The 17,764-nt window shown below is 44.1% G+C and overlaps 2 protein-coding genes across 3 annotated transcripts in view; both read left to right on the forward strand.

The window, feature by feature from the left end:
• The window catches only part of Fdh (alcohol dehydrogenase class-3 Fdh), an 89,950-nt gene that overhangs the window by 18,600 nt on the left and 53,586 nt on the right, over positions 1–17,764 (forward strand). For both annotated transcript variants that reach the window (XM_065437850.2, XM_065437845.2), the window contains exon 3: positions 1,263–1,404. In XM_065437850.2, the coding sequence (XP_065293922.1) occupies positions 1,263–1,404 (142 nt within the window). The remainder of the gene's footprint in view (positions 1–1,262; positions 1,405–17,764) is intronic.
• On the forward strand, positions 12,143–17,531 carry LOC135906437 (uncharacterized). Its single transcript, XM_065437829.2, has 6 exons — positions 12,143–13,828; positions 13,890–14,012; positions 14,517–14,600; positions 14,946–15,032; positions 15,781–15,846; positions 16,470–17,531. The coding sequence occupies exons 1-6, from the start codon at positions 13,627–13,629 to the stop codon at positions 17,510–17,512; spliced, it is 1,605 nt and encodes a 534-aa protein (XP_065293901.1). The 5' UTR covers positions 12,143–13,626; the 3' UTR covers positions 17,513–17,531.

The raw sequence follows: 17,764 nt of genomic DNA on the forward strand, positions 1-17,764 counted from the left end.
CGAGCTGTTTGCACGATCGCAGCCAAGAAAAGGTGTATTGCTTATGTGATACTGTAAAAACTAGGACTTATCAGGGTGTCATGCAAATTCTTGCTTAGTGTTGCAAATGTTCTTAGTTGAGAAATGTAGTGTATTAGTATTCCACATAGTCTACATGGTAAAAGTCTGTAAAAAATAATTTGAGAAGCGGCATTGATGGTTTACAAAGGCATCATAGTTTTGAACTGTGTGTATAAGTACTCCAGAACTAAGGTCAACAGCAAAGAAATACATGACCATGTAAAAAGCGTAGATTCGTGTAGTCTTAATATGTAGGAGGATCCACACAATATTTATGCTTGAAATATGAGTAGATGCATCGCAAGAAAGCTTGCAAAAATAGTAATTTTTTTGTAATGAAAGTGGAAAGAAACACTGCCATTATCTCTTGCCAGAAATGGCACATAACTTGGAACATTGGCGTCCACAGTGTGCTGAAAATCTCGGAGGCCACGGTCTAGGATTTGCATTATATCCGCTAATTACTAAGTGTTTGTCTACTGAAGGGCTATTCAAAGACTGCTGATAAGAAAACTGGACAATTACCAACCCCGAAGCTTTACCAAGATTGCTTTAGTAGCGTATGCTACTCACTTATAAACAATTTAACAAAAGTAGAATTTTGTTGCAGTCGGAACTTCATATAGGTGGTCTGTCGGAATAGCTCATTTAAATTCGTGGGTTAGGTGAAGGAGAAAGTGACAAAGCCTGCTAATGCTTTCAACACTTGTTCTCCTTCTTTGCTGCTTGCAACATTAGTTCATTTTAAACGTTCAAAACAGTGCAAATGGAACAAGAACAAAGGGCAGAAAACACATTTGCACTGACCTCTGTGCTTGCTTTGTCTGTGCCGTTTTGAGCCTTTAAACTGAGCCTTAGTCTACTTGCTAGCTTTCATGTTTGCAGAGGAAGGGGAGAGTGTTCACTAGTGCCTGCATAATGGAATTCTCTCTCTGATGTGCTTTTTGAGTTATGCCCTTTTGTTTTCACTTATGACCTTATTTGAACTTTCCTCTCCCATTTGTCTATTTTGTTACCCTGCTTCTTTTTCAATGGCTGCAGGACAGGTTAGGTGTCCACTGTAAAGCAAGACAGTTATAATGTCCATGGGCCCTTCCTTTCACCCTTTTTGTCCTTCTCTGTAGATACAATAAATTACTGGTACTACTACTTGTTTCTGACCATTCCTTTGTGAATGACCCTTTTGAATTTCAATTGTACAGGTTCTGCACACGGGTGTCTGCCACACAGATGCTTACACTCTTGAGGGCTTGGATCCTGAAGGCATGTTTCCATGCATCTTGGGCCATGAGGGAGGTGGCATCGTGGAGAGTGTTGGGCCGAATGTCAAGGGCTTCAAACCAGGTAAGTTTGCAGGTGACTTAGAACCTTATGAAACTTTTGGTTTCTACTGTTCTAACCCAATGTGTGGCATCTGACTTCTTAGCACTGCTGCTAGCTTCACCCTATACTTGTGCCATGTGTACGGTAAATGACATTGTCGTGCAGAATGCGTTGGTGGGCTAGTTGGTGCGAATCCATAATTACTTTGTTTAGCTCAAAGCAATGGACATAAGAAAGACGACAGTACAGGGCGCTACTCTCAACTGACATCATTTTATTGCGTCACTCCTTTATAGAGAGCAGAATCCCGAAGAACATGCGTAGTGAGCACTATGTGCAGGAACCACCACAACATCCGATCACCAGAGCGCATTCATGTGGCAGAAGCCAAAAAACCATATTCAGCACTGTACAAGATTAAAGAAGGCACACTAATGCACTGCGAACCCAGTGACTGCATAGAAAAAGCTTCCGATAATTCTCAGGCGGTGGTATCACAGCTCTTTTATTAAGATAGCTCCTGTATCATGGAGCTATCTTGACCAAGAATGATGCCTCCTGGATGGAGTGGATTGCCTTCGTAGGACCGTCACCAAGAATGCGCCACCTTCGACAGCTGTGATCAAGAGGGTAGTATCTTTCTTTAGAGACAATGAACTTTAGTAGTTCCTGAGTGATGAGAAGGGTGGTTTCGTGATAGCTCTGGCTGCTGTCTTCAACAAAAAAGCCATTCAGGCTGCTGACAAGAATTTCATTCTGGCTAACCAGAAAGCTCAGAAGGTAAAACGCAAAGTCGTTTCTTTGTTGGAAAATATAGGTCTCACCAAGATTGTGAAAGATGTCAAACAGTGTAAGGTGCTTGCACTAGAGGTTTTTTTCACTGCAAAAATGCACAAACTGGATGTGCCATTCCGTACAATAGTCAGTGAAAACAACTGTTGGCAGCTGCATTGTTTTGCCACTTATTGCAAAAACAGTTGAAGCATTTAACTATTGATGATCGCTATGGCATAAAGAATTCTTTCGATGTTTCCTTTCTGGAAGACAACCATTCAGTAGCCGAAATTTTTTCTGTGGACGTCGAAAATCTTTATTACTCAATACCGCACAATGAGCTATTTCATAGTGTGATGACGTGCATCGAAGAGAGTGGCGAGGTAGATTTTCGCAATGCAACAGAGTTGTCCTTGAAAAATTCTTTGTCCATTCTCGAATTTTATCTAAGTGCAACTTTTATCTGGTTCAAAAATAAGCTATTTATTCAAAAATATGGTGTGTTTATTGGTTCATGTGTGGTGCCTGCTTTTTGTAATATTTTTTATTGTTTATTGACCGCGCTCTTGAGAGTGCTTTGGACAACGACTTTGTTAAAATTTTTTAGATATGTTGACGATTTTCTTGTAGAGGTAAAAGAGACTAACGATTAATGCTCCAGTATGGTAGCTGATAATCTAACTCTGTTCAGTGACAATAGCAAAGGTTTAACTTTCACACATGAGCTATCTAGGGAGGGTAAACTCCAGTTTTTAGATTTTCAGCTATCCTTGCAAACAGGTCATGCCTGTTTGGTGTACTCGCCACGTGCATGTAAGGAACCTTTACCTTATGCGTCTGCGCACTCAAAGATTGTGAAACGCGCCATTGCTTTTATGTGTCTAGAATCTTCGTTAATGAAATCCTGTCATCACACTGCAAACCAGAGCTATTTTGGACAGTTAAATAGGCTGCAGGCTGCGGGTTACCCAAGTGTGGTGGTGACGTCAGTCTCTGAGGTATTGCTTCAGAAACTGAAAAGGAAGTGTCATAAAAGTAACTGTGTTACATAAAAGAGGAGGCCTGAAGTTGTGCCGTATTGCCATAGAGTGGCTCACAATCTAAAGAATGTCGCCACTAGATACCAAATCCCAGTAGTGCTTTCTGCTCCTCAGAAACTGTCAATGTTGTGCAGCTGTATTTTAAAAACAAGTAAAAAACCAGGTTGTGAAAAGAACCTCATGAAGGTTGTAGATTGTAGCGTCGGTGTGGTATATAAGATTCCGTTGTCATGTGGCAAAGTGTATGTAGGGCAGTCAGGCCGCTGTGTTAATGAGTGCCTTAAAGAACATGAGCGATCCATACCGACAGGCACAGGTTTCCATTTAGCTCAACATTGTAAACTATGCAAGTGCAAAGCTATGTTTCATGATACTATAACGTTGAAAAAGAGCCGTGATACCACCGCCCGAGAATTATCGGAACCTTTTTTCATACAGTCACTGGGTTGGCAGTGCGTTAGTGTGCCTTCTTTAACCTTGTATAGCACTGACTGTGGTTTTTTGGATTCTGTCACGAGCTCACCAGATGTTGTGGTGGTTCCTGCACACGGTGCTCGCTGTGCATGTTCTTCTGGATTTTGCTCTCCATAAAGAAGTGACGCAATAAAATGTCAGTTGAGAGTAGCGCCTTGTCCTGTTGTCCTTGTGTCAGTTGTTTTGCGCTAAACCAAGTAACTATGGACATTGTTGTGGCCAGCAGCAGGTTTACAGACAGCACAATTTCTTCATGCCCTGGGGGGGGTTTTTTCTTTTACTAACGTGGAACATACCAGCAGAATTGTAGTGTATTAAAAAATTGTTCTAAAGAAGCCTTGGCCAAGCCAGTATATTTATAAGACCTTTGATGCAATGTTAAAAAATAGGCTGGAAAGAAATTCGGCTGGTCATTTTTTCTCTCCTGTGTTTTGAAGGCACGAAATTAGCCTATTTCAACTTATCATGAATCTTGTCTTGTAAAAAGAACATGAAAGTGCGAGCAGACAAATAGAGTAAGGAGTTCCGACTGCCAAGAATCAGGGGACGTCACAGCTGGAACAGGACATTCATCTAACAGCTTCAGCAAAGCTGCTGCCATCACTGATGCAGTGGCAGCTCGTAGAATGGGACACATTGTTTGTTGAAATCACTAAGCATGCTGCAGAGTCGCACGTACAAATGCATTTTTTGCACCTTCAGTCTACGTATATAATTACCCAGAATTCTACAGAGATGTATCAAAGTCGCATGCCAGTGTATCTCATGCAGCAATAGGTCCAACGTTTTTAGCATCTGATTTCCTGCATCCAGAAACCAGCATCTTCATTGCAGAAGCCTATGCAGTGATGGCGGCTGTGAAACGCATTAGAAAAATAGTCTGCAAACAGCCATTATATTCATAGACTCCTTAAGTATCAAAGTGTTAAACACTATGAAAACATAAAAGGTTCTGTAATCAACTACCTTTATTTGTTGCTATGTACAACTTATGCATTTAAGCAACATATTATAATATGCTGGGTGCCTGGGCACAGAGGCATAGAGGGCATGTTCTTGCAGATGAAATGGCTACATCCATAAAAAGAAAGCTGGCAATTTGTCCATTCCCATTACAGCCACACACTTGAAGCCTGTCTTACGTAAAAAACTGACGGAACTACTTTTTGGCAACACTTGTGGGACGTGGAAACATTGAATAAGCTCCACGTCAGGCACGTACCCAGGATTTTTTTTCGGGGGGGGCCCACCACCTCCATCATCATCATCATCATCATCAACATCCTGTTTTATGTCCACTGCAGGATGAAGGCCTCTCCCTACAATGCGATCTCCAATTACCCCTGTCCTGCGCCAACCGATTCCAACTAGCGCCCGCGAATTTCCTAATTTCATCGCTCCGCCTATTCTTTTGTCCTCCTCGATTGCCTTTTCCTTCTCTTGGTAGCCATTCTGTAATCCTAATGGTCCAACGGTTATCTAACCGGCGCATTACATGACCTGCCCAGCTACATTTTTTCCTCTTGATGTCAATTAGAATATCGTATATACCCGTTCGCTCTCTGATCCAAACCGCTCTTTTTCTCTCTTAACGTTATGCCTAGCAATCTTCGTTCGATCGCTCTTTGCGCGGTCCTTAACTTGCTCTCAAGTCTTTGCCCCATATGTCAGCACTGGCAAAATGCACTGATTGCACACCTTACTTTTCAATAATAATGGTAAGCTTCCAGTCAGGAGCTGGCAATGTCTGCCGTATGCGATCCAACCTATTTTTATTCTTCTGTGAATTTCCTTCTCATGATCAGGGTTGCCTGTGAATAATTGACCTAGATAAACGTGCTCCTTCACAGTCTCTAGTGGGCGACTGGCGATCCTGATCTCTTGTTCCTTTGTTGTTGTTGTTGTTGTTGTTGTTGTTGCAGCCTGTGGCCCGTGTGGCTCCTACCCACGATGGGGGATTGGCCAAGAAATGGGTGGATTATTCCAAAATAATATAGAGCATAAATTTCCTAATATCTATGCGAATAGCACTGAATAGGGTTGAATTACCGGCTAAAATAAAATCGGGAAGGTGCTGTTGAATGAGGAATAATTAATTTAAAAGTAATAAAAAAATAGAATCTAGCAGGGCATTCGTTTAGATTCTGTAAGGAATGTTTGGACAGCGAAGCATGCATCCCTGTGGCTGAATCCCAATGTGGACGCCCCGAATGAAGGAATTGCAGGTTCTGTCAAGTCCTGGCCAATTCTTCGAAAAGGTATCTCCAACAATCTTTTTCTTGACGCAGCAAAGCGGCGGCAAGATAGAAGAAAGTGCTGTATCGTCTCCTCCTCCTCACAAAAAGAACAAAGGGGAGAGGGAACCAAACCCGACCTGTATAAATAGAAATTTATGGAGGAAATGCGGCAGCGTAATTTGGTGAGGCAGACCTCAAGCATCTTTGTGTAACAAGATTCGCTATGCCAGGGAAATGCCAGGTGTTTATACTCTGGAGAAGCTGTCAAATGTGGGTTTCTGGGTTTCTGCGGGTTTCAAATGTGGTTTCTGTCAAATAGGAGTTTCTGTATCCTGTTCATTACTGTTTCTAAGTGAGGTATTGTGACTCCTCTTGGTACTGTATACAGGTCAGCTTAGAATTTTCCCGCTGCTTTTACTATATCTTCGAGATTGCTGATGATATTTCCCTTTTTATCTTTTAGTGCATACATCATGGTTTGTCCTATGCCAGGTTTTCCTTTTTACTGATTTCAGGCTGCGTTCATTTTTTACGGCTTCTTCAGTGTTTCTCATGTTATAGTTTCGAATATCAGTTATTTTAGCCTTGTTGATTAGTTTTGACAGTTCCACGAATTGCGTAACTCTGTGCGGCCGCCAGTCCCATACAACCACGTAGAGCGCAGGACTCTGCGATTCTAGACGTACTGCGCTCACCGCGAAAGGTTAGAAAAACACCCACATAAGCACAGCAGAGAAGTGGCTACGTGAGGCGGTTCGACCGATAACTGTAGAAGCGTCATTCAAAACAAGTAATTGTTCTCCACTTCCGGCGGCGTTTTCTCTACTTTTTCAATAAAAAGATGTTGATCCATAAATAGTCTCATGAACAACGCTTAACTTTTTTATTATTCGCTTTTGCTTGCAGTTTGGTTGTTGCCTTGGCTCTCTCCCTTAGTATATCGCTTAATTTCTCAACTCCTTGCGATTTTTGTTTCCAGTTGCCAATTTTGCAAGAAAAGTGCTACACAGTTAGGGAAAAACAGACGAGGTAACGGGCCACAGTCATCTTGCTCATGGGTTTAAGGGTTATTGCAGGGTTTCATGATGGACGCTCTTTCACATTATTTTATTTCCCACCTCATCTAACCCATATCACGTGTATATGGTTCCGGACATCTGCCAGGGTCGCGGCGAGCCGTAACTCAAGAAAATAATGAAGCAAAGGGAAAAGTTAAACGCAATTGGCGTTTTCTCCGGCCGCAACTCGTTCCACGAGAGTACAGACCAGCTGAACAGCCGCATCCCTCTCCTGGTCCCAGGATCAGCCTAAACAAAGAAGGTTGAACTAGCAAAAGCAACAGCTGTGCGGGTGACGGTTGAATAGATGGTGACAACTGAACGCATCTCGAGTTGATCGCGCCGGTGCTGAATCTATGAGAAACCTGTCCTTCACATTACAAGAGGTGCCGATAACTACCGCCGTCTAAAAGGAGTGAAAAAGGCAGCATAATGCTGACCGATGAACAGCTGTCAAGTCTCAACATTGATCTGGTGGCGCTTTAGGAATGTGTGAGTGGTGGCGAGGGTGGGGAGAGGGGGGGTATGCCACTTGATTTCGGGGGGGGGCCCGGGCCCCCCCCTGGGTACATGCCTGCTCCACGTAATTAAGCCACATTTAGGGAATGGGTCAACATTAACAAAGTCACAATGTGATGTCATCTCGTGTTGACTGAGAATAGGGCACACATACGGTACCCAATCTTACTATTTGACTGGTGCTCAACGTCAGGTCTGTGGTAGATGTGGCAAGAGGCTAACTGTCCTCCACGTCTTGCTGAAGTGCCAGGAAGCTGAAACTGAGCGGAAAAAGCACTTCTCTCAAGCGTACCAGCAGCATATTCCCTTACATCTGGCTGCGAGAACCGTTCTTTGAGACCAAAAAGCAGGGCTTAATTTTTAAATGTTGTGTTACATGTTATTAGCCCAAAAGATTTGTAGTACGCCCTCTTCCTAGAGGGTGCTAGTGCAATAGTAGTGGTTTGTAGAGCACATGTCTCCAGGCCCTTTGTTCAAGGACCCCAGGGAGTCTTTTGTGCCAATGACATTGACATATTTTATTATAATATTCCTTTCTTGATTATCTTTTATGGTCATTGCCTACATCAACAGTCATTCTCATTATTTTAGTACTACAGTCGCCGACCAATAAATCCTACACCGATAACTCGGACAGCTTCGTGGCACTGCCAGTGGCCCCATAGACTTGATCTGGAACGACGACCGATATTTTGTACAGTCGCCAGCGCTACATTCGATTATCCGGACTCCGTCCCTGACTGTAGCGTACGCCAACTCTGCCGCCATTGTCTCCTCTGGCAACCTCGACACGACTTCAAGTATAGCCTCAGAGACGCGAGACATCAAGTGTGGCCTCAGAAATTACACGCTAGATGGTAATCCCTGAGGCCTTGCTTTGGTCGCAGCACTACACCTCAGAGAGTTAACTGCAAATGCCAAACTTGGAGGCTTTGCCTGAATTTAGGTCGCATCATTATCGCGATCATCATACCCCATTCCGGCAACCCCACGCATGGCCTCCTCTCGCCATTCTGTTTGTTGAGTTTGCCTTTCGGGCAGCATTTCGCTATTCTGTGCTTGTTTGTTTAGTATGTGTTCCAGACAGCGCTTTGCCAGCTCCAAGAAGTGTTTGTCATGAACTTATCAACAGGCCGCGTCAAATGGCACAAACGGTGCCCTCGCAGTCCAAATGGCTCCACAACTGCAAGAGCCTGAACCTGCCGCCTACCACAACTTGCTCATTTGAGGACATCATTGATGACCTGCTAGGCTGCGGTGGGCCGATTTCTGCCACCGTTACATTTGAAGACATTGCAGACGGCAACAGAGCAGTGTTATCGTGTGCCGAACTGAATGATGACGAAATAATTGAGCAAGTTCTCCCATCGTCAAACAGTGACTCTAACTCGGATGATGATGACGACGACGACGATGACGTGCTGTGTGATCCAGAGCCTTCACATGCAGACTCGAGCCTTTGTAGTCCTTGCATCGGCATAGAGCAACAGCATAAAACTGGCAGAAATACAGGCGTACTTAATTGCCCGTAAGCTGAAGTCCGTGCAGCAACGAATTGACCATTTATTCCATGCACAGGGGCCTTAAAACGTAAATAACATTCTTTCTTTTTGGATACGTTCGTTTTTTCGGATATTTGATAGGATTTATTTACGTTCCTCATGGAGTCCAAATTATTGGTCATCGACTTGGAGTCCGAATGATCGGTTGTCGACTTAATATATAACTTTAAGTTCAGAGACGTTATGCTAATTTATGTATCATGCAGCCAAGCGAGTGTTTATTTGATGTTCTTAAATTTCGACTAACTTCTTCTTGGCTGTAGACACCATTCTACACAGAGTGGAAATTTTTCGTTTCCTTTGCCATACCCAGACTAGCATCCGAGAACAAAACACTTCATCACTTCGCTAATCCACCATTGAACGAGCATAACAACCTAAAACACATGCGCGATAAGATGTTACCGTTGAGTTATGGAAACACAGGAAAACAGATGTACAGCATACCGTGACAACTGCGTAGCACCATAGCCGCTCAAGACAAGGCAGTATCAAATGGAAGCACTCGGTTTAAGTTTGCAACACTTGTTAAACAACCGAGCAATACACAGTGCATTTTTAGAATCAAACTGTGACACGCAGTCTTTGTTCTATTCTTATTTGCTACGTGGTCCCCTTCATGTACATAAGAGCCACTGATGCTGATTGTTTATCGAATTTCATCGGCACATGGTGTGTTGAATCAGTGCTAGCAATCTGGAGGAAAGGAAGAGGGGAGAAGCACTAGCAAAGGCCTGTTGTGGAGGGGTAGAGCACGGGGGAGAGCTGTGCTCACAGATTCACAGCAAATGCATTGGCGAGTGCCGAAGTTGGCGCTCCTGTGTATCTTACTCCATGATTTGCTTGCATTAATGCATTCCTCTTACTATATGTGATGGCAGTGATAGGGCTAGCAAGAAAAAAATGATTTTTTTCTTGCTTGTATGTGTATGTTGCTTTTGAAGCACAAACAACTTCCATGGTTCAGGAATGTTTGTGTTGGCTTGTATACCGTATTTACTCGCATAATGATCGCACTCGCGTAATGATCGCACCCCTAAATTTTGTCGTCAAAATTCTATTTTTTTTATTTCCCGCGTAATGATCGCACCCCGAACTTGCCGCAGCGATACGTCTTGTGCTAAGTCTAGCGAATAATGATCGCGCTTACCACCTGTCGAATGCTACGCGAACGACTCTTTAAGACAAGCCAAGCGGCCTGCACGCACTAAACATTCTTAAGTAGATGCCTCATTTCATTACTTTCATCACTTTCCGCACTTCCATGACAAAATGAGGTACAACCAAACTTGCCTTTATTATGGGTTGCCTTTATAATGGCTGATGTCAACAAAAACAATAAAGGCGCATTTCGATTCTTTTCATCTGCTTTTGCACTCGTGAGCACGCAACAAATCGCGCGCAGCAATGACAGTAGCCACGTTTACTCTGATACGTTAAAGTGTACCCTATTCATACGCCGACGCTTGTAACACAGCTAAGATATTCGCCCGCCCTTAGCGGAAACGTGCCGTATTAGGATAGTAGTGAAGACAGATGCCGCAGTTTCCGCAGCATGCCCCGTCCTGTGTTTCTATGTCACTGGCAGCTAAGCGCGCCCACCTGTTTCTGTCCCCTCAAAGTGGACATGGCTACGTTATTGCCGCAAACTTGCCGATATTAACGGTAATATTCATCACTGATACGGAAGAAACTGTTTCAATGCACGTAATGTACTCACGAGAAGAAAAAAAAAATCGCGGTTGGCGCGTTCGGCTTGCTCCGCCAGCTGCCATTTTTGTTGTGGTGTCCCACACCCGCTATCTCTCATCCCGCAGCAAACGCGGGACGAAAAAAAAAATTTTTTTTTTCGCGGAAAATTTAACCCGCGTAATGATCGCACCCCTGAATTTGCGTCACTTTTTCTGACAAAAAAAGTGCGATCATTATGCGAGTAAATACGGTATTGTAGGTGAGCGTGTGGGGTCTGATGTGGGATTCTCACACCGTACTCTTGGGACAAAGGAACGACAACACAGTAGTGCAAACAATCGCAAGGGCATTTACTGCACCTTTCATAGATCAATGCCTGCTAGCCGAGTTGCTATCCACAAAACATGCCGATGGGCGCGCGACAAATCTAGAAGTCCGACTCACCGTGACCGGAAGCGAGCGAATGTGTTCGCCCCATACTGGATCCCAACGCCTGCTCGTTCGCGTGTATAGTCACGCGAATCGTGGCGCGTTCGAAGGCGGCCATGCGAGGCGGTCTCGCAGGAGCATGGGTCGCCGCGCACGCGGGAGACGTCCCCGCCGTGCGCCGACCTGCCAGGAAAGAGGGTCGCTGCACGCGCGGCACGTCCGTGCTGCTAGCTGTCTCCAACCCAAAAAGAGAGCGGCTTGTCTTTCCCGCACCCAAGTAACCCCGCAGCAGCGCAACACTAGCGCCATCTCTCGCACTGTGCCGGTACCACTCAGACCACCGCGTGCGCGGCGAAGTCGCACTACAGGAGACGCGCTATGCGGGAAAAACATCAGGGGAGGCGCGAGGGTGCGCATCCCCACAAGCGTTACTAAATAAAATGTTTCAAAAAGTTTCAGTTGCCTTTCAGCTGATTCTTCAGGTGTTATTTTGGGCAGTTATAGGAGCAATGATAAAGTACAGGAACTCCAAACTTGAGTTAGTGATGCAGATGCCGCAATGCAAGTCTATTCTCAGAATGTGAGGCCAATGTGTGCTCACTAAGTGCCCACTAAGTCTTGACGAGTGCTCATAGCCATGATAACTACATATATAAAAATAATGCAGGTTCGGTTAGTGATTATAGATTAGACTGTCTTCTCTGTAACAGTCTGTGGAAACCACAGAGGTGACTGATATGCCTCTATGCAATGTGCTGATACATTGCTGTTTAAAGGCCCTTGGATGACTTGTTGCATGGGGTCTGACTTGCTCTTGGCAACAAAGGACAGAGTACACACAGGGTGTCTCTGCTATCATGCACAGAGTTAAAAAAGAATTTTTTTAGTCATTGACATCTAATTATTTAAAATTAATTATGTAACTTAAGTGTCGTTCTAATTGTCAAGATGTCAGTTAGGTGGTTGTAGAGAATCATAACATGTCAAAATGGGGTGTTTCCAGCAAGGTACACATCGCGTGTTTATTTTTTTATTTATTATTATTATTTTTTTTTTTTGCAAGTAAGAAAGCCTGTAAAAAACCACACGACTGCTTGCCCATGTACACGGACTAGCAGCGTCATCGGCGAGCTTCCCGCCACAAGACTCAAATGCGGTTAAGACGAGACAGAGATGCCTCTATGCATTTTGTCCATGGTGCAGAGATGGCACTGCGTGGCTGTGGCTGACAAGGTGTGCACTTGTGGAAGAGGTATGCAGCACAGCCAGTGCATGAATATATTTTTTTTTCAATATTTTAGCCCAAAGTTAGTTACGATATACAGTATACAGAGAGTGTGTACATATAGAGAAAGGGTTCAAGGCTGCATCTTCAGCCTGATAAAGAATATATAATCGGGAGTGAGAGAGTGGCATACTCATCACCAAATGAAATGCAATTTTCTGTTCGCATGACCTTCACTGCATCCTCCAGCTCAGTGAGGCCTGCATTCCATGTGACAGAGTAAAAACAAGCTTTTGGCATGTTCACTCCGACACCTGTCATATTAACTAGGCACAAGTGAAATGTTTTCAGGGTGCAGACATTGGACACAGAACATTCTGAAGGCCATGCACTCATATTCTCTCATTTCATTTGTTGACTGCATGTGCAGTCTTTTCCATTATGTGGGCGACAAAATTTGATTGCATGCTTATATGAAGGTCTAACACTGTCCTTGGTGGTCTCATTTTTATAGGGACACTAAAGGCAAATATAAAGTCAATGTGGACTGTTAAAATGCCATTCCAAAAACCTCGCAGCACTTGTTTCAGGTCAATGTAGGACTTACTTTGAAAGAAAATTTCATCTGAAGGGTCCACATACCTCTAGCGCAAGTCAAATCGCTCAGTTCTGAGCTGGGAGTGGTGATGTTTCATAAGCCATCACTGCCCTTTACTGCCTTTAGAGAGTAAAATGGCACCCGACAACTGGTGCTACGGTTTCTTGCGCAAAACACAAAAGCGTGGCCAGAATGGCCAGAAACCAAGCTAAGACAGAGCCGACAGTGGGAAAGAAAAACCTAAAGCGCACATTGAACCATAAACACAATCTTTGACGCTCGTCACGATGGGCCTCATTCCCTGCTGCTTGCAGTTTTTGCAAGTTTCATGAGCCAGCAAAACCAGTGCAACACTATGCGAAAACGAAACTACTGAAATGTGGAAATATGGGTCGTGCAGAGTTGAGTGAAAACTAAACCTGTCGACTGCCCGCATCTTTGTCAAGGGTAACGCCAAAGGTATTTTTTCTAAGAATTGACCACTTGCAGAAGTACGACTGCGCATGCGCCAAAACCGGCACGTCATGAGCGCCATCTTCTTGGTTGGAAAACAAACGGCGCAGCTCGGGCAGCCCTCGGTAGCGTCGTGGTGGGAGAAGTCAGTGTAACGTGCCCCACGAGGCTGCGAGCGCGACATGCCGGCTAACTGCGTCGCTTTCGGCTGCAGGAGCTACTACTATGGAAAGGGAAACACTAATTTCTTTAGATTTCCATCCGCGAGAGTTAGTGCAGATAGGAGAAGTTTGTGGACGGCAGCGGTAAAGCGGTTGAACCCGGACGGCACGCCGTGGCAGCCAACGGCGCATTCGAGGATCTGTGGTGCGCATTTCATCACAGGTAAGTGTGATAAAGCCTTTATTGTTTGACTTTTACGTACTTATTGCGTCTATAAATGCAGGCCGGCCGTCGAAATGCGCTACTCACCCCGACTACGTGCCTAGCCTGTTCACATACAGGAGAGCTGGCAGTGACGCCGATGTTCGGCGGCACGACCGTGCCGCGCAAAGGCGGGAGCGCAAACGTAAGTTTCCTCATTTGATTTCGCCACACCTTGCATCGCTGTCGTGTCTGTGCATGCGTATCTGTGATTCGAAAGTAAGCCGTACTAACAGGAGAAAGTGATGCCGAACGCCACTTATCAAATAGGGCATTCGAGCAGGTTATTCATCGCCGCTACAGTAAAGCTGCGCTACGCAGAGCTGCGTTTTTCAACGACCGGTCGAGCTGGCCGCAGGTTGGTGCCCTGGAGGTTTTATTTTGCCGAGATCTGCTTCCGCAACGCCGGATTGCAAGCGAGTGTTGGGCGTGCAGTCCCTGAACTAAAACTCGGTGCCTCAGGTGCACACGCAGATTTGTACGCACACCAGGCACCAGGCATTTACATTATCCTTCCTCTCAAGTAGTCGCTTTATTGGTCAGCTTTTTTATACATTTATTAATTCATCTGACATAACAAATTTTATTTCATCTTGCTCTTACAATATGTTAAGCTTTGCATTGATAGGTCTGTGCTTGTCATCTTTAGGGGCTTCTGCTACAGCTTCTGAAAGCAGCGAAGTGGACCCCGGGACTGTACAAGGGAACGCCCAGCCTCTTGCAGTCATTCAGGGTGAGCATGCCTCATTGACTATATTTAATACATACAAATGGGAAGTTTCTATGGAACAACAACCTTGAGTGTCCTAATAAGTATTATTCACTGTATGTAGGTACGTAGAGACGTCGCCTATGAATGTAATGTGTCACTTTTTGATGGATAAAGGTGTTCTGTATATCAGTAAGGTACAATGTGTACCATGCCATGGCTAACTTAATGGCACAGAATGTTAACGTGGCTGAAGTTGCTCCAAGCTGATCGAAATAGTTAATAAAAAAGTGGTCACTGGTATGGTTGGCTGTACATGCATACAGCAGTTTCTGTTCCTTTTAGTGAGACTTCTGTATTTATTTGCAGAAGCCGAGGTGCCCATTCAACCCTCTGGTAGTGCAGCAGGGCCCACGCAGAACACGCCTGAACCAAATCCGCTAGGAAGTGGTGAAGGTAAGGCTGCCGGCTTGTAGCTCGCCATGCTTGCCATGGTATTTTTAGGGTGCTTACTCATATGGAAATCTGTGAAACAAAGTATTTTGTCATTTGTGGAAAAGTAAGAGGCTGCAAGTATTCAGCCTGGCTATTCTATATCAGGGAAATCATTCCAAAGCATGTATGGTTAGGCTAATGGGGTGCCTTTTAGAAAGAAGGCTGTCAGCTGAATGCACAGCTGAATTTCTTCTCATCTGATTGGTATTGAAGGTTGTTTTATTGATGGTTGAGTTGAGTGTGATTGTTTTTGTTCCAACTTGCAGCTAATAGGAAAATATAATGGTGCTGTAAAAGTCATTTAACTTTGCACCACTCAGCTAGCAGTTCTTGTAAAAATATACAGGCAAATTTTGGGAAATATGAAGGAAACAGAAATACAGTGTGGTGAAGCACAGTTTTATTTTATAATACAACTAAAATCAACTGCAACCAGTGGAAGTCCTTTGTTGAGCAGTCATGTTTTAAAAATTCTGGGATTTTACGTTAAAATCACAATATGACTATGAGGCACGCTGTAGTATGGGAATTAATTTTGACCACCTGGTGTTCTTTAACATGCACCTAATGCATGGTACACGGGCAGCAGTCAAAGCATGTAATAATGTAAATTCCAGGACAAGGCTGACATTTTTGGTTTTTTATAAGAAAAATTGAACATCATGAGCACAACAATATGAATGACCTAAACTGGGCTATTTCTTCTTAGGTGACATACAAATGGATCTCGCTGGAGAAGACACAGCTCCTGTGACATTACAAACATCAGTGATTGGTAAGTGACTGCAGTAATTTAATCATAAGGCCATGCCTTCACTATCATCGTGCCTTTCTTTGAAGTAAAACTTCGCAGCTGTGAAGTTTTACTAATTTTAACGTTCAGTGCATTGATTTGATCAACTTACTAGGTGCTTCACATCCTTCTCTGTAGCTTACATCTGCCTTGAAAGCTTGTCACGAAATGTAATGAAACTATCAGAAAATTGCATGTCAAGTGTTGTGTTCATAGTAAACAATGGTTTTAGCCTTGGGATTAGTCAACATTGTTCATTGCAAACATCACTTCCAACGCGTACATAGACAGAGGGACCGAAAGAATGGGTAAAACAAGTGCCGTTGATACCCGACAAACTATACTGAAGCGAGGTTTGGGTACGGGCTAGTAGGTATTCCATTGGAAACAGCGCTTGCCTGCGTCATTCTTTCGGTCTAAGTGATGTTAGCAATGGAATACCAACTAGCTTGTACCCAAACCCTACTTCAGTATCATTCATTGGACAGCACAACTGATTAAAGGTTGTTGTCACCCTGTGCAAATTTACTAGCAAAGCTGGCTTTTGTCAGTTGATTGCTTACATCACTTAAGTAGTTTTATCTCTTTCTATGCCATTATCGTAGGTTCCCAGGCGAGCACCAGCACCGGCACACAGAGGGAAACAGCATTGCTTCACCAAAAAATTGCTTCGTTAGAAAGAAGAAATATGTGGCTTGAGATGAAGCTTGATGAAGCAAATTCAAGAATACTCACTTTAAATACAATTCGGCTTTCAGCTAAGAAGTGCACCTTCTATACGGGGCTGCCTAATTATGGTGTTTTCCGAAGCCTCTTCGAATACTTTGAGCCCCGAGCCAGCAAAATGTCCTACTGGGGGGCAGAAAGGAACATAAAAAGCAAAGTCCCTGGCCGGCCAAGGGAACGCGAACTCGAAGTAGAGTTCTTCATGGTGCTTGTGCGGTTAAAAACTGGCATGCCTGGTGAAGAGGTTGCTCGCAACTTTTTAATGTCCACAAGCCATGTCAGTCGCATTTTTGCTACCTGGGTTAATTTCCTTGAGCACGAGTTGGAAGCACGAATGCAAATGCCGACAAGGGAAATGATAGCGCCACACCTCCCAGGATGTTTTCGAGGTTTTGAAAATACTAGGTTGGTGCTAGATGCAACGGAAGTTCGTATACAGCGGCCGTCATCCCTCAGTGCACAGCGGCAAACATTTTCGACTTATAAACATTACAATACTTATAAGGTGCTTTTGGGCTGTACACCGGATGGGTACATTGCATATGTGTCACGTCTTTGGGGAGGATCGGTCTCTGATAAGACCATGCTTCAGTGCAGTGGGCTTTTGGACCGTATGGATCCGGGAGACGCAATAATGGTGGATAAGGGGTTTACATTTCCTTATTTACCACCAGGAATCACGGTTTTCCGACCTCCATTCCGCGAGCAACACGAGTCCCAGATGACGCCTGAAGCTGTTGAGCGTACACGTCGCATCGCATGTGCAAGAGTTCATGTTGAACGTGCGATAGGACGCATAAAAACATTCCAAATATTAAGCAAACCTTTCCCGATTAGCATGATTGACATTGCAGAGCAAGTGTTTAGGGTGTGTTGCTTTCTCTGCAATTTCAAACGACCACTGATAAAAGACATTGAGTGATAGCTTGTAGAGGTCCATTATTATTTGGAGGAAGTTGTAATGATTTCGAAGTACAAATCAGAAAATTTTTGCCCGTTTTTTTTACCCAAATTACGGCTGTAAATGCGAAGTCAACATATTGTCACGTAGTAGTGACGGTGAAGAAGGCAGCCAAACTGTGATTATAGAAAGTGGCGTTTTATTGGGCGAACTTGTGCCCTCAAAAGCAGGCTGTATTCAAAGAACAACGGTAGTGGCGAACACACTCGGCGA

This window comes from Dermacentor albipictus, chromosome 1 (genome assembly GCF_038994185.2).
Source record: "Dermacentor albipictus isolate Rhodes 1998 colony chromosome 1, USDA_Dalb.pri_finalv2, whole genome shotgun sequence".
Classification (NCBI taxonomy): Eukaryota; Metazoa; Arthropoda; class Arachnida; order Ixodida; family Ixodidae; genus Dermacentor; species Dermacentor albipictus.

What these genes read in the sequence shown, in the direction of transcription:
- LOC135906437 (XM_065437829.2), top strand. Translation starts at nt 13,627, where the DNA reads ATGCCGGCTAACTGCGTCGCTTTCGGCTGCAGGAGCTACTACTATGGA. An exon ending in TGGTGCGCATTTCATCACAG is followed by an intron (nt 13,829 to 13,889) that starts GTAAGTGTGATA and finishes CTATAAATGCAG; the next exon opens with GCCGGCCGTCGAAATGCGCT. An exon ending in GCAAAGGCGGGAGCGCAAAC is followed by an intron (nt 14,013 to 14,516) that starts GTAAGTTTCCTC and finishes TGTCATCTTTAG; the next exon opens with GGGCTTCTGCTACAGCTTCT.